Source organism: Prinia subflava, chromosome 7, assembly GCF_021018805.1.
Source record: "Prinia subflava isolate CZ2003 ecotype Zambia chromosome 7, Cam_Psub_1.2, whole genome shotgun sequence".
Classification (NCBI taxonomy): domain Eukaryota; kingdom Metazoa; phylum Chordata; class Aves; order Passeriformes; family Cisticolidae; genus Prinia; species Prinia subflava.
The window spans coordinates 6,574,072-6,589,288 of NC_086253.1; the positions used below are offsets into that span (position 1 = coordinate 6,574,072).

Consider the following 15,217-nt stretch of genomic DNA (forward strand, 5'->3'; position numbering starts at 1 on the left):
TAAATAAGGTTCCCAGAAAATCTAACAGGATATGAGATATACTTGATTTCTGCTAAAGTTTTTGGAAATTAATGCTCACTGCACAAGATGTTGGCACACTTTCAAGTAGTTGACCACAGCAGTGTCCCTCAGAGGATCTGTGCAATGGCCAGGGGATGCAAAATCATAAGGAAGAAGCTTAAAAGGTCAGCTTGTAAGGTATAGAAAGGGCTTGATATAAACTCTGTATATTTGAGTTTTTCTGGTTCTTAACTATGATTGTAAAGTAATAAATGAGAGCTAATAGTATAACAACATATTCTGTAATTCCAGTAAGCTAAATTAAGTGTTTTTGTAATATTAGTGAACTCTTCTCATTAACACTACCATAGTTACCTTTTTGCTTTAATTTGAATTTCCAGATGAGGATTCCAAGATTTCATATAAATGAGCATAGCTACATTCAAAGGCACTGGGAAGCTTTGCAAAGTCCAAAGCTTGTTGTGCTGAGTAAAATACCAGCAGGCATTTTCATTGTGAGCACAGGAGAGTAAGTGGGGAAATCTTGTACCTGAGCCGCTGGATTTTCCTGACAATCCTGGACAGTGTCTGTACTAATATCAATCACATACACTTGGCTTCACTAAGATTCAACAAATAGGGAGCAGAAATTGTTATGTTTTTTTCTCAGAAAGGTGAAGTCCCTAATACTTGTTTATATTCTATCTCCGTGTTTTCAATTAAACTTCAGTGAATCTGAAGTAGCTTGATTTCGTCTAAATCCACACAGCTGAGGAAACCTGGGCTTGCTTTTTCTCTGAATTTTCACTGAGGGGCTTTTATCTCCTCCTAATCCCACCATTTCTGTCAGGACATAATCTCTTTCTCAAATTTACATTTTAATTACAAGGCCAGCTGAACTAGCTAAAATCAATAATGTCAGCATTCAGCAGCCTAACTTCAGCTGAAACCCCAGCCTCTCTCTTTCCTTCTATCGATTTATCTTGTGAACACGGGCTACTTTATTGCTGCAGGCAATAGGTGCCATTTGGTCAATTTAAACAAAAAGGAGGATTTAAACACTTTTATGATTCTTTCTCAGAGCTGCTATTGGCACAATTTGAACCCAATACTGTACTTGTTAAATAAACCACACAGAACAGCAGAATTCTGAAGAGGAATTTTACTTTTAAAACTGTGCTTAATCCCACCTATGTTTTAAAACCAAAGCAACCCCACCCTGGCACTGGACACCATTCAGCTGGGGCTGTGTGCCTGGTCACTCTTGTCTTTATCTTGTTAGCAAAAACTACATGCATTAATAAATACTTCTTAAAAACTCCTCAGTGAAGGTGATGTTACTGATGTCTTAGTGTATCTACTTTTAGCTATTTTTCTGTTAATAGTTTAAGATAAGAAATCAATGAGAAAATACTTTGTTCTTGTAACTCTTAAGAATTCCTATATTGATCTTCCAGATGTGATTTTTATCTGTCTAAATGTCACATTGTCCATTTATCTCTCTTGCCTTTCCTGTGTGTTGCTGACTGCTTGTCTCTGCTGCTCCCCTCCTCCTCAACAAAACCAGTGTTGTGAACAAGCAATCATGCTTCTGTAAACATAACAGAAAAAAAAATGGAAATAAATAGGGTTTTCTGAGAACTTTTAATACATATGCACATATTTTTCTCTGAAGATGAGAGGTGTGGTGAGTGACACAAACCTGCTATCTTCTGACTTTTTTTTAACCAGTTGTAAATAGTCCACATCCAAGTGCTCTCAAAACATTCGCTTTAAACAATTCTTTTCAGAAGGGGTCCTTAAGAAAAAAAGAAAATGAATGTTTAAATGCTAAATACAGTCTAAGCAGTTCTACATTCCAGATAGTCTATGACATATTCTTCTCAGTTAGCCTTGTCCATGCCAAAGGCCCTGTTTGTAACTCTTTCTGTCAATAAAGGAAGTTTACTTCTCCAAATACTGATGATTCTAAAGTGTGGTTACAGCAGTGGTTTTGGTTAATTCTGTTTCACTTTGATAAAAGCACCTGAGAAAGGCATTTTCCTGCATTATTATGTCACTGAAGTGCTGTTTAAAAGCCCATTTTTGTGGAGGCATCATTCTCCCTCTTAAACAGCAAGTCCAGAGCCTAATAAGTGTAATGAAATAATTTCTTTTGCTATTTAACCTAGATATTTATCTACTTAGATCCATCTTAATATATTTAATTATCATTTTCTTTCTTCCCGGTCCTCCTGCTAATATTGAGACTATTTTCCAGTGCAGAGATTAGTCCTTAAATGTTTGGGGTTTTGGTTTTTTGAGTTTTTTTGCTAATGTTCTTTAAAGGCTTGTTGACTTTAGAGAATGTAGAGTGTTCCTAGCTTTTGTTAGTGTGTGCTGTGGGCAGGAGTGAGTAAGGCAGCAGCAGTGCTGGACGTGTTCAGCAGCAGCAGCCAGCAGGATGAACTCTGGATTTTGAATTAGGATTGTCTCTGGGGAGAGGCTGTCCAGGAATTACAGGTGTCCTTTTCAGTGCCCTGAGCTTGGAGCTTTGGAAAACAGGTTTGGATGTTGTTCCCTGCACAAGGACTCAGCTCAGGTATTGGAAATTGTGTTCCTGGGGGTGGATCTCAAAGGTTCCACCTCAGCATCCTGGCCTGTGGCTGGTGCCATCCCTGCAGTTGCACCCCATGGGTTAAAGGGAATGAGTGACACAAACAAATCAAGGTCAAGATGAACTGAGAGACCTTGTAAGGTGCTAGCATGAGTCACAGAAAATTGGTTTAATTTTGTTCATGGAAAATAGATTATTCTCTTAAATAAAAATATTTTGTGTAGCACGCCTACCTGTTGCTATGGGTCTTGCAATTTCCTGCTCAAATGGCTGGTCACAATTCGCTTTTCCTTTTCTACTTAATATATTGTGATACATTTAATGACTATCAAAGCACGAATACTTCTGCATGCAGCTTCAGGGCTGGTTAGAACTGAGCAAAAGATTAGAAGTTACAATTAAGTAATAGCTAAAACATGTTAGATAAACTTTTGTTTAAACTTTTTATAAGAAGGCTCAGATAATTTGCTGAAAATTTTAGGTTTGTGAAGCTATGCCTTCTTGTATAAAATTTAGGAATCTTTTTTGAGGGATGGGACCTTGCATTTCAATAAATGATTTTATAAAAAGGCTTTCCAAGGGGACAGATCAGAGTGTGAGGGATCAGGTCTCTCCAATTCTGGCTGTCACTGGCTTAGTTCTTGTTGCTGCTACAGGCTGATGGAGTTGCTCCTCTAGCTCAGCAAGTAGAGGCAGGTGCTGTCTAACTGCTCAGCCTAAATTGCATCCTTACAGTCCATGCTGAGGCTTTAACCTGCCTGTAAAAAGTAATTAAAGTTACCCCAGCACTGAGCTGCTGGTGCTGAGCATCAGTGCCTGGTGCTGCCTTGCAGAGGGCTCATTCCACAAGTGTAGCTCAGGCATTCCCTGTCTCTTAGACTCTTGGACAGACTCTCTGAGTGTACTTCTTGCTTCTGCCAGCACTTAGGTGTTTTCTCCTGGCAAATTGTGAAATTTAGTATCTGTGAAAGACAAATGTTCTCTAAATAATTCTATTTCCCTCCGAGCGGGATTGATGTCTCCCGTAAACTGAAAGAAGGAAGGTGCAGTCAGCACCCTGAGCTGTTTGGGTGGGACTGTGAGGGTGGGAGAAGTGAATCACTCTAAACATCAAGGTTTTTTTGCAGGGCTTGAACCCCAGTCACCTCCAAAAGCCCCGGTGGCAAAGGCATCAGCAGGAGCAGCTCCTCTGAGCTCCCGCGCTCAGCTCAAAGGGAATGAGGATGAACTCGACCCAACCTGTGCAGCTGCCACGCTGAAACTCATTAGAGACAAACTGCCAAAGTTACCATCTCCTGATGCCAGGTCATCCTTGTTTTAATTCTTGTACAAACCTCTTGCTCTTGTGTTTATTAGTCGTGCCAGCACACAGAAAAGCATTCACAAACTGTGCAAGCTGACAAGGCTGACTTGGTCTCATTTTGAAGTTACATTCATTGCTTAATATTGGGGATTTTGCTGGTGATTGCACCAGGATCTTAAGGCATCTTTTACTGCTTAGTTAATATAGATCTTACTTGGTGTAAATAGCATTTATGAAACTACACTGTTCCCTTCTTTGCTAACTACACCCCCCACCACATTTATTTGGGTAAATTTTGTTTGCAGAGTGTATCCTAATGTTCAGTTAGCAAGTAGTTTCAACATCTCTTTGCTCCTAGTGACTTATGCTGTCAGTGCTGCCTGGAGATGTTATATTGGAATTTATATTCCAAAGATTTATTTGTTATCAATCCTGTTCAAAGTTTGGTGAAACTCCAGCCTTGCCTAGCATTTGGCTGTGATTTGAGGATAAGGCTGGAGTCATCTGCTTAGTGGCATGTTCCTGGAAAGACATTTCTGCATGGGTCAGGAAAGCCCCCAAAACCTAACAAACTGGAATTAATCAGAGATTTTCAGTACCACATGCATGATCCATTGCTGCCCCATCAGATCTCTGGGCTTCTGCCCCCACAGTGATATGTGTTAGCCAGTTACCTGAACAAGCAGGGAGCTGCATAGGGAGTGTGTGGTGTTATGTCATGCAGTCTTCCTTTAAAAAAAAAAGGACAACCTTGTAAAAGTAGTTGTCATTTTACATGTAAAGTAATATTAGTGTTGGTCTAAAAAAATCTAATGAAAACAGAAAAAAGGAAAAGTTGTGGTCATGGGTGTTCTGTATTGACTTCTCATCAATTTTCTTCAGTGAATCTGCAACTTCTGAGACAGCAGACTTGGAAGATTCTGAGAGTAAAAGAAGAAAACTGGAAGAAAGAGCTAAAGCTCCCCTCATGCCTTTTGGATTAGATCTTCACTACTGGGGAGAGGATCAGCCAAGTGCTGGGAAGATTCTCAAGTAATGCTCTTTTTCTTTTAAGACAAATTAAACAAATAAATAGATGTACTTGTACTCAGAGGTCATGCAGTGGGGTGACTGCTATTTCTTTTGATAATTACTTTTCTTCTTTGTGTTGTAGGACCCATAAACAAAGTCAGAAACTCTACCTTTAAATGTTATTTGTTTTGAGAAGATGTGATACTAATTAAATATCCTTTGATGCTTCAAAGCACATTTCTTTTCTGCTCTTTTTATGTTTGCAGCATGGCATCAGTGACTCCAATTTAAGCTGGTACCTCGTTATGCAAAGGGCTCTGCCAAGTGTGAGATAGACATTCCCTGAGCTGGAGACTTTAAGATCTAAAGAAGTAGCAGGCAAGGTAGAAGAAAGGCTGGGGAAGTGTTTTTCCTGACTTCACAGAGTGCTAACTGAGGAAACTGATACGCTTATTCAGTCACACAAGAGAAAGGGGGCAGTTACAGGATTTGGATTTGGATCTTTCACTTTCCTAAGTCAGCAGATTTAGGGAAAGCTTTAGCACTGTTGGGAAGAAGAGGTTGTAGGTACACATCAGGATTCATTTCTAGCAGTTGGTTTTTAAAACCCCTTTTGGTATTTTTAAATGAAAGTTAGGTTGCAAAGTCCTCCCTCTATGTATAAATTTCGTTTAAGTCCACCAGAACTTTGGTACCAATGTGTACCATACCTGATTGAAAAAGGCAAAAATCATTGACTGGCTGGTTTGCAAATTGAGGTGTTATATTCTTAGCAGTGTTACTTTAACTTAGTTTGTTTTCTTACCAAACAAACAAAACCTCCCAGCCTGTAATCACAGTGCTAAAACAGTGTCAGCAGAAAGGAACAAGAGGAAATATTTGCACCTGATTTTGTAAAATGCTGAATATCCTTTAAATTACCCAAAGCTGGTGCAATTTGATGCATGAAAGTGCTTTACCACAGTCACTCCAGGCTTTGGATTCTATCCCATGTGGTGTAGGCTCTTCAAAGCCTATGAAAAGATTTTCAGCAGGGCTTTAAGAAGCATTTGTCTGTGATAATGCCAAAAAGGTAGTAAGGCCTTATTTTACATTGCAAATGAGTTATTCAAGTCATAAGTGAAATCAGAGGCATATTTCACTGCCTGTCTGCCTCATGCTGTACTGTTTTATTTTTATGCTTCCCAATAAAATAGAGGGCACACTTCTGAACCTTATAGTCTATAACTACAGATGTGCCAATCTAACTAAAGATAATTTAAGTAACTCTGCACACACAATCCCATTGACCCCAGGCATAAAAGAAAATTATTGAAAAATTAAGGTAGTTATCAGTCAACTCCTTTAGTGTTTCTGAATGCACCCATGCTGGCTCTGTAAGATTCTTAGGGGGAAAAAGCAAACTGAAAAATAGACAACACATATGGGATGTGTATGAAATTTGAATTTTTAAGATCTGAAGGGGAAAAGTCTTTCCATTTCATTTAGCAGTGCACTTACTTAATCACAGCATTTACAATAAATTAAGGTTTTGGCAGCGAGAACATAGCTACCAGGAAGTTTTCTAAAGAAGTTTTGTTGGGTTTTTTGAGAGGTTGCAGATGGTAGTGTGTGCTGCACAGTGTTGAATTGTGTAGAGTCTGCTATGCCAGTTTAGCAGACTTATTTTGGATAGCATGGACCTTCCAATTGAATTAAATCACCTCATTCTTAGGAGCAGAGTAGAATAGCTGGTACAGCACTGACTGTGATTAGGATATTTGAATTAGCCCATTTTGCACTTGCTTCAGGATCTCTGTAAGCATCTGGCATTAGAATTTATATTTATTCAATGTTTTTATAAACTTCCCATCAGATTAGAGATTAAGATTATATAAATTCATTGAAAGAGTGCAGCAGTTCTCCAGTTCTCTTAGATTTCAGTTAACCATTACTTATCTTTTATTCCTCTTCCTCCTCCTGTATTGCTGTGTCATTGCCTTTAGCACTCTAAATGTGAGTGAAGTCTTGATCTTTTTCATCTTTTAGCTGATTATCTGTTCCTCTTCTGATCCATCTTACAAACAGGTTTTACTTGTCACATGCATCATTTTTTTCATTTTTGTGTTGGGAGAAAATAAGTTATATTCTTGTAGTGAACAAGAATATAACAAGTAATATGTATTAATATGTTTGTAGGAATCAGACTATTTTAATTTTAGTTCCCAAATGCTGGTCAGTGGTACATAGAGCAAAACATAATTTTAATATTCTTGACATTTGTTGGGTGCATATTTAGGGGAAGGGAGACAGAGAAATTATTAAACAGAATTATTTATATTTTATTATTTAAATAGAACTGTTTCTTAATTGGTAGGGCTGACCTGCACAACTGTTAAATGCTTCTTCATTCTCATGTAATTGTAATTTGATAATTTAGAGGGGGAGGGGAGTTCGGACCACCAAAGGACACTAGAATTTCACTAAGAGATTCTGTAAAAATCCTTTGTGCTGCCTTTTTTTAGGAATGCTTTCTCCTCCATGTGGCTGCAAGTTTGTGACACAGAGCTGCCAGTCAGTCTTGCATTAAATAAGCAAATAAGAAATTGATGCTGTTCTTTTATTCACTGTGTATTGTACAATCTTTCCACATAATTTCTGAAGATAAAATACTGTACCATTCAAACGGTGGGCTGAAGTAATACTGATTTTTTAGAAAGACTCTCAGGGCTTTGGGGTTTTTTTTGCTACATTTTGCAGAACTGTGTAATTAAAAATATTTTGTTTAACCAAAAACTGTAGAAATACATTATTGTGTTTATTGTTGAGCTAGCCTCCACTGGAACTGTTTTGCCCTTATCCCCTAATTTACCAGAAGAGAGCTATTTGTACTTTATGACAGGGTGGCATTTCTCTGGCACTAATGAGATATATTTGATGATGAAATTACTGGATAGAATCAATCTGTTTAACAAGAATTTTTCAGAGTTTCCTTAATCCCTTTTTTAACCTAGTTCTAACCCCTTTACATAGTTTAAATGCTTAACTATTGCATTAAAACTAGCAGCTATATATGTTGTAGGTTACTATGGTCTGATAATTTCCTCTAGTTTTTTTTTTCTTTGTCATCTGCTAAAGAACTTGGTTAGATAAAATTAATCAAAACTTTTCAGGCCCTCAAAGTAATTCTTTCAAGTATTGACTTATGTGCTTTGCCAAATTGTGGCTGCTGTGATGAGTGAAGCCAGTGTTCGTGTGTCTATGGCTCTGCAGTCTACAGAAAGCAAAGTCTCAGAGCCAGGAATGACACCCAAGGATATGAGTGAGTGAGAGGAATTGGATATGGATAGAGAAAATCCTCTCAAATAACTCTGGAACCGATTGGGTCGAAGAACTATGTGGAAGAAAGGGATTGTGAGGTGTCCTTTAGGAATTTTATGTCTTTATCAAGATATCTGTCATCTAGGTATCTCCATCTTGCTTGTCATGAACAGCAGACATGCAGGCTGCATTTTTTCCCCTTAGTTTAGCTGTGTTTTTTTCCTCTTTACCTTCATATTTCCTCAAATTTGGGGTGGGATTGTTGTTGTTAACTTCAGATATCTTAAAATTAGATACCTAAGCTTAAGCTGGTCATCCTAATTTCTTTTCATGATTAAGAGAAAGAAACATTTACCATCAGAGGGACAGTCATTGCCTCCTAAGATTAGGATCTAAAATGAGCCAAGTAATTGCTCTCTGGGGTTGCCTGTTTTTCACTAGACTGTTGGCAGCTTAGGGTGGCTAAAATGAAATTATATGAATGCTGTTGAGGAAATCTTTGTCTGTCTATATGTCTGTACATGTAGGTAAGGTCTCTAATTTTAAAATAGATTTTCAGTGGATTAGCTTAATTTCCTAGAAGAACACCTGATAATTTCTCAGATTTGTGGACACTGTGTAGGAGAACCTAGAAGAAAGAATCTGTATAAGGCTCAGCTGATTGTTTGCTCTTTCCCTTGGTCTCAGTTTATTGCAACATCCTCTGATTTCATCTTCTGCTTTTCTGCTGCTGCAGGAGTCCAGCTATCTGGAATAAGATCAGACACATTAAGATTAAACTGTTTCCTCCTTGATCTGTCTTCTGTTCTTAACCATAGAAGTATTTTGTTATGAAGAATGTTAAGTACAGAATTACAAAGATATTCACTGAATCTGGAAATTGGATAACTGACTCTGGATGTCAGATCATGAACTAAAGCTAAGACTTGTAATAGCTTAGCAGGTTAAACAGGAAATCAATACTAGACAGGCTTTGGTGGTATTTTAAAAATATCTTCATAATACAGGAGCCATAAGAAAGACTGGTGGATTCCTAGGGGTTTTTTATTCGCTAGTAATGCTTCCTTTCCTTTCACATTTGAGTTTAGCACAGGTTGATAATGGGATCTCTATGTGTTTTCTTACAATTTTGTGTGTGAATTATTTTCATTTGTTGTTTTCCCAGATTTACCTCTGAGCATCGATTTTGGGCACCCAGTGAAGTAGAGGAAGAGGTGGAAAATAAAGAAATAACAGAAATGTTAAAAACCAGGTATATAACATTTGCTGGCAAGTTTGAGCCAGTAAAACATAAATGTCGAGCACCCATGCCTGATGGAACTCTCTGTGAAAGACAAGACCGGATTAAGGTAGGCACCAAGTTCCACAACTTCCAAAATCTGTGCTGTATGGAAAAGAGCTCCTTAAAACATCCATAAAAATTTATTTCACGTTGTAAGTATAGCTCAAGGGAGTGGAATAACATTGCGTTGGAGAAGTTCATTGTTAATGTGTGCTTTGTAAGAGAAACAGCCTTTTGGTAAAGAAGCTGTAAACATTTAAAGAACTCTCAAATTTTTTTGGCATTTATTGTAGGTTATTTGGATTTTATTTATTGCTGTGATGTGCGAGTACCTGGCAGTAAGGCAGAGGTAGTTCTTTGCTGAAAATTTTTCCTCAGAGGCATATTTGATATTAACTGTTTCTAGGAAGTTACATGTTTGAGGGGCAAAGAAATTTTATTTACAAATTAAGTTTTATGAAAGCTAACTTCTACACAGCCTCAAATTATGAGCACTATTGAGCAGAATTACTTTGCTTAAATACTTTGTTCTAGAATCCCTGTTCTTTATGTATTATTTGAGATGCAAGGATCTGAATGCACTTCATTGCTTTTAATGGGAGTGTTACAGGATAGGGATATAGCATAAACAACAACATATGATGCAGTATTGGTGCCCTAGTTCCAGACTTGACAGGATGTGCTACCTGGTCTCTTGAAATTGGATATTTGTTTCAAAACGAGCTTATTTCTTGGAATATATTCTTCTGAATATATTAAACACATGATGTTTATGGGATTCTGATGCTTTCTAAGAGGACTGGGAATCAGGTGTAGTTTTGTTGCTCAGTTCCAGTTTCCTGCTTGAAGCTGTGTTGAATAAAATGTAAGCTTTTCTTGTCATCCAAAAACTGTGAAATTTTTTCTTCCCCCTGTCCTTTCTTTCTCAAGTGCCCTTTCCATGGAAAGATAATTCCTCGGGATGACTCTGGGATTCCTGTTAATGCAGAGGACAGAGCCAGAGAAGAAAAGATGAAGTTTGAGAAGCAGGCGGCCCAGCCAGGTCTGTGTCTGCATAGCATCTTAAAAAAATAGAAATAAAAGAATATACTAAGCAGAGGTAGGAAATACCTGTTATCTGGTTTGCTCCTAACCACATTCTCCCATTTGCATTCCTGTTGATTTTAAATTACAGCTCATTTGCAGTGGTTCTTGCTTATGTGATAAATATGGATACATGTGTAGACAGAATAAGGTTAACATAGCATTTGTACTTCATTTCCAGTGGCTTTTGTCATGTTCCCAACACTGCTCAGACAGACAAGTTGTAGCTTTTGTCTTAAGGAACAAGGATGTTTATCAAGGATGGTTGGACCTGTTCCCTGGGAAATACTTGACAGTAACTCTTCCTATGCTTCTGCAAAGATGTCTAATCTTGCTGGTCCCTAACAGTTGTGATTTATGCAATATAATGAGAATATTAGCATCATTGTGTCACCACCAGTATTGGGAGGGGGTGCTGGATTTTGTTTTTAAATGATTAGGAATGGGCAACAAAACTACTGGCCTTCTCCTTTTATCCTGGCTGCAGCTTTAAGGTGTGGAGGGGAAGGCTTTTGGGCATTTTTAGCCAGGGTGCAGCTCTGGGCTGGTAAATGAGGATTGTAGGCAATGAGTACACAGGCAGGAAGACTTCCAAGGGGAGTAAGAGACTTTGTTGCAACAGTACAACTAAACCTAGTAGTGATGGACAGAAGATACCTGGTGGACTGCAACCAGGAAGCTGCTGGAAGTTGATGGACTACAGAGGAAGATGGGAGAGAGGGATGTATCCAAAAGGAACAATGTATAATTGGAGAGGACAGCTTTTGTTTAATCTACCTTCCTCCAGCAGGCCTTAGTTTTCTCTGGTTTGAGCTATTTATTCTAGGTGAGTATCCTGCCTTCTAATTAAACTTACCCATAAGCATTAGCATTTTGATATCCTGTGCTATACTCCCTTGAAGGAGTTCTCTCTCCAGCTTTGACTGGCTTGGTGTTTGACAGTCATGCGGATTATGAATGAAGCTACTGAACCTTTCATGGAACCTTTGAGAGCCTGAGGAACAGTTACCTGTATTCAGAAAGGTCTGTGTGGAATGAATGTGCATTTAAACACACAACTGAGCCCCCCAGTGTCCTTTAATACTTGTTTGACCCTCTCTGAGTGGCTGTGCTTGGTGATTACAGCACAGCAATTACTGAACACCAGCACTGCAGGGGTCAAAGTGCTACACTTGCAGGTAGTTTCCATCCCTGTCCAGGTGGATGAAGTGCTCTGAACTGGCATTCAGCCAGCAGCACAGACACTCTTGGACTGTCACAGGGAAACCAGGATTGGGGTGTGGATGTTGTGTTAAAAATGAAAGTTCTCAGCTTAGTTACGACAAAATTAAACTGATAGGTGTTCTTGAAATCTCAAACTAGAAACTAATATTCTGGTATAAAAATCACTTGGACTGCAAAATATTGATTTTTTCCCTGTGAAATTGCCATTGCTTGAGGCTAGTCATAGTGTTTATTTTTATTACAGTGTCAGTTTGGTGTTGTTAGAGGCTTCTCACCTCTGGTCCACAAGGATGTGTCTGTTAGTCCCAAACCAGTGCTGGCATTGCTCCTTGTGTTATTGAGTGTGGTTGTTAAGCTGAGATGTCACACAAAGGTCCAGCCCATCTGGCTGGGGATGTACTGCACAAGCTGTGGCACTTAATTTATTGGACAAAACCCTCCATGTTTCTAAAGCCATACGTATACCAGATATCACTAAATACTTCTATCCACTTTCCTTTTTCCTCTGCCTTTTTTCCTTTCTCACTGTTTTCATGTTTGCTTTAGAATATTTTCATCAACTTTTTAAATTTTTCTTTGCTTGTTTTGAGGCTTGTGGTTTGGAGAGGTATGTTTGGTTGGTTTTCAGTGGTGTTTGGTTTTGGGGTTTTTTTGGTTACAAAGGTCTTGAAGCAAACTTGAGCATTGCTGCTATGGGAAGTACACAACTGAGAACCCACTGGACAGTCAGGAACTGTTTAATTGACTACATCATTAATGATGGCAGTTTGAAAAATTTGGAAAAAAGCACCTAAATTTGGGGATCAGTTATGTGGTTAAATTGCACCAAAATTATTCTTGCATCTCCTTCTTGCTGAATGGTAGATTTATTTCATCTTTGTGTGATTAAAGTGGTAAATAATTATATATAAAAATCATATATTTTGTGTGCTAATGACTGTGTTTTGACAACACTGTCATTGTTATTATGGATCATTTATTATCTTAGTACAAAGTTTTAAACTCCAGCTGATGTCCACAGAAAGGTGCTTTGGTCTCCTCAGTCCTGAAGCAGTGAATCAGGTGGGATTACGCTGACCCGCTAATCTGCAGCGTTCATCCTTTTCCAATAGCTCGCACACAGGAGCAAATTAAGTGCCTATTTTTTGTGTCAGCCCTGAAGAGTATCTGGTTTTTCAGCCCTTAGTGACTTGTTAACAAACAGGTATCAGGACAGGCTGGTGAAGGCAGGCCGCTGGCCACTCAGATGTGAAATAGCATCTCTTTACTAACTACAGTATTGATTCCCGCCTACCCTTGCAAACTGTGTAATTTTCTTTTCCCTGCTGCTAAACTCAGTAACAATGTATGAAGAGCTTTAGGGGCCCATCAATGCTCAAAAAGCCTGCTCTTCCCTGGCATTCTATTGATTTTTCTCAAAAGCTTTTAAATTGCTCCTTCATTTTACTCAAATGCTCATTTCATCTCTACTGGATGCCGGCATTTTTTCCTTGTGTTTAAACAATTGCTCCATTCACGGGGTTCCTAAACTGTGACGCCTTCTTATTACTGGGAGATAAACTGTTTAGACAGTTTTCCTTAATCTTGGATTAATCGTTCCTGTATCTGAATTGTGCTGTTCTGTATTCCCTCACTTCAAAAAAAAAAAAAGTCTGTGAGGTCTTATGATCTATCAAGTGTATGTGTTCTATTTTCTCCCTTTTCTCCCTTTTCTCCCTCCTGTGCAACTCTTGAACAGCTTCGTTTTCCTCCTGCTTTTTGGTGTGTTGGATTGTAATCAGTCCTTGCTTTCATGTATGATGGTAGTTTAGATTTAACCTTTCCTTGGAAAATTGCTCTGGTATTCCTTAATGCAGTGTTCTTAAGTGAGGACATTGCCTCTGACCTTCCTGGAATGTTGTTAGCAGTGTTTGTCACACTCAGTGACCATCTTAGTTTATCAATGAAGTCGTATAGTCCTTTAGGACTGTTTATTTTTCTGTATCCACAAAGATATTAGGTAAGAGGAGTAGACATCTGGTGTTAAAATTTCTGCAGGTAAGAAAGGCTGACTGACATAAGGGAAACTATGACAAATGACTGGCAATTGCTGTTGTTAAAATGCAGACTTCTGGCATTTCTGCTGAGTTTGGACCATGTTCTTTTTGAGTAGTACTTCCTACATTTTTTTTCCAACCCATATGCTCAAAGTCTTTACAATGAAATGAAATTTATCTAAATTTCCCCTTGGCAGGTGTCCATCCTTCAGCCACATTTTTATTTTGTACTTTGTGCTAACTTGTTCTGATATACAAGGCTACATTGAAGGTGAAAAACTGCAGCTTCCTCAAACAGTCCACAGTCTAAATTGTTCATGTTTTTTCCTCTGGTAGCATTTAGGATGAGAATCCACTTACACAGTGTATAGCTGGATTCTGAAGCATTAAGGTTTCAAAAAAATGTAAAACAGTATTTTATTTAGATAAATTAACTTGTGCTTATTGTCAAGAGAAGAAACTTGATTTAGATAATTAAACTGAGGCAATATGGGATACTTAGAAAGTAGTATCATTTTCAGATGCAAAATGGGTGTCGTGGCAACAGGGTCATGTTGCCCTACTCAAGAATTTTTTGTAGATGTCAGATACCAGTTCATGTTTTCAAGTAAATATTATTGATGAAAAGAAATCACAGTGTTGTCAGCCCTACTCTGCTCAAAAGTTGATATATTCCATTTTTTTACGTTTATTTTTTAGCTTATGCAGAGTTTATTTCTACAGATAAATTCCTCAGCTACATGGTTAGCATTTTCATTTCTAAATAATAATCACAGTGTTTATTCACCTCTCCTACATGGAATAGTTTCCTTGGAACTTTGCTACTGTGCTACTGAAAAAACTTAAGTCTTCCTACCAGAACAGTTTTATCCATAGCAGCTACTAATACATACTAACCCAGACTGGCAGGGTTTCTTCATCAAGATCTGTCATTTTGGAAACTGCTTTATCCTCCCCTTCCTCTGTGTGTGCAGCTTAGATCACAGGAGCTTTGTCCTCACCCACTGGTGACAAGAACCCCTTCCTTCAGGGACTGCAAATCCTCCCTGGGTATGGAGTTCCAAAGTTCACATTTTGTCTTTTGAACAGAGTGGCGAGATCCAGAATTCATGAGAGAAGTTGAAGCTGCTACAGGACTGGATCTTGGTTCCTCTAAAAGTAGTGGAAAAGGACAGAAAAAGAAAGGGAAGAAGCAGAAATATCCAAATCTCACAGACCTGAAGCAACAGGCTAACACTTCTCGTTCCCGGCTCGAGAAGAAAGTCTTCAATAAGTAAGATGCTTCATTCTCTAAAGCTTCTTAAATTACTGTTTCTGTTTGATTCAACAGTACTTTCTACATTAACATGCATTTACTAAACAGCTTTTTTGGCTAACTGCAA

General features: G+C 38.3%; 1 protein-coding gene across 1 annotated transcript in view; it reads left to right on the forward strand.

Moving 5' to 3' along the window:
* Positions 1 to 15,217, forward strand: part of UVSSA (UV stimulated scaffold protein A) — a 44,969-nt gene that overhangs the window by 25,347 nt on the left and 4,405 nt on the right. The window contains exons 8-12 of the mRNA XM_063401457.1: positions 3,724 to 3,901; positions 4,782 to 4,931; positions 9,376 to 9,559; positions 10,423 to 10,534; positions 14,925 to 15,108. Coding sequence (XP_063257527.1) covers positions 3,724 to 3,901; positions 4,782 to 4,931; positions 9,376 to 9,559; positions 10,423 to 10,534; positions 14,925 to 15,108 — 808 coding nt within the window. The remainder of the gene's footprint in view (positions 1 to 3,723; positions 3,902 to 4,781; positions 4,932 to 9,375; positions 9,560 to 10,422; positions 10,535 to 14,924; positions 15,109 to 15,217) is intronic.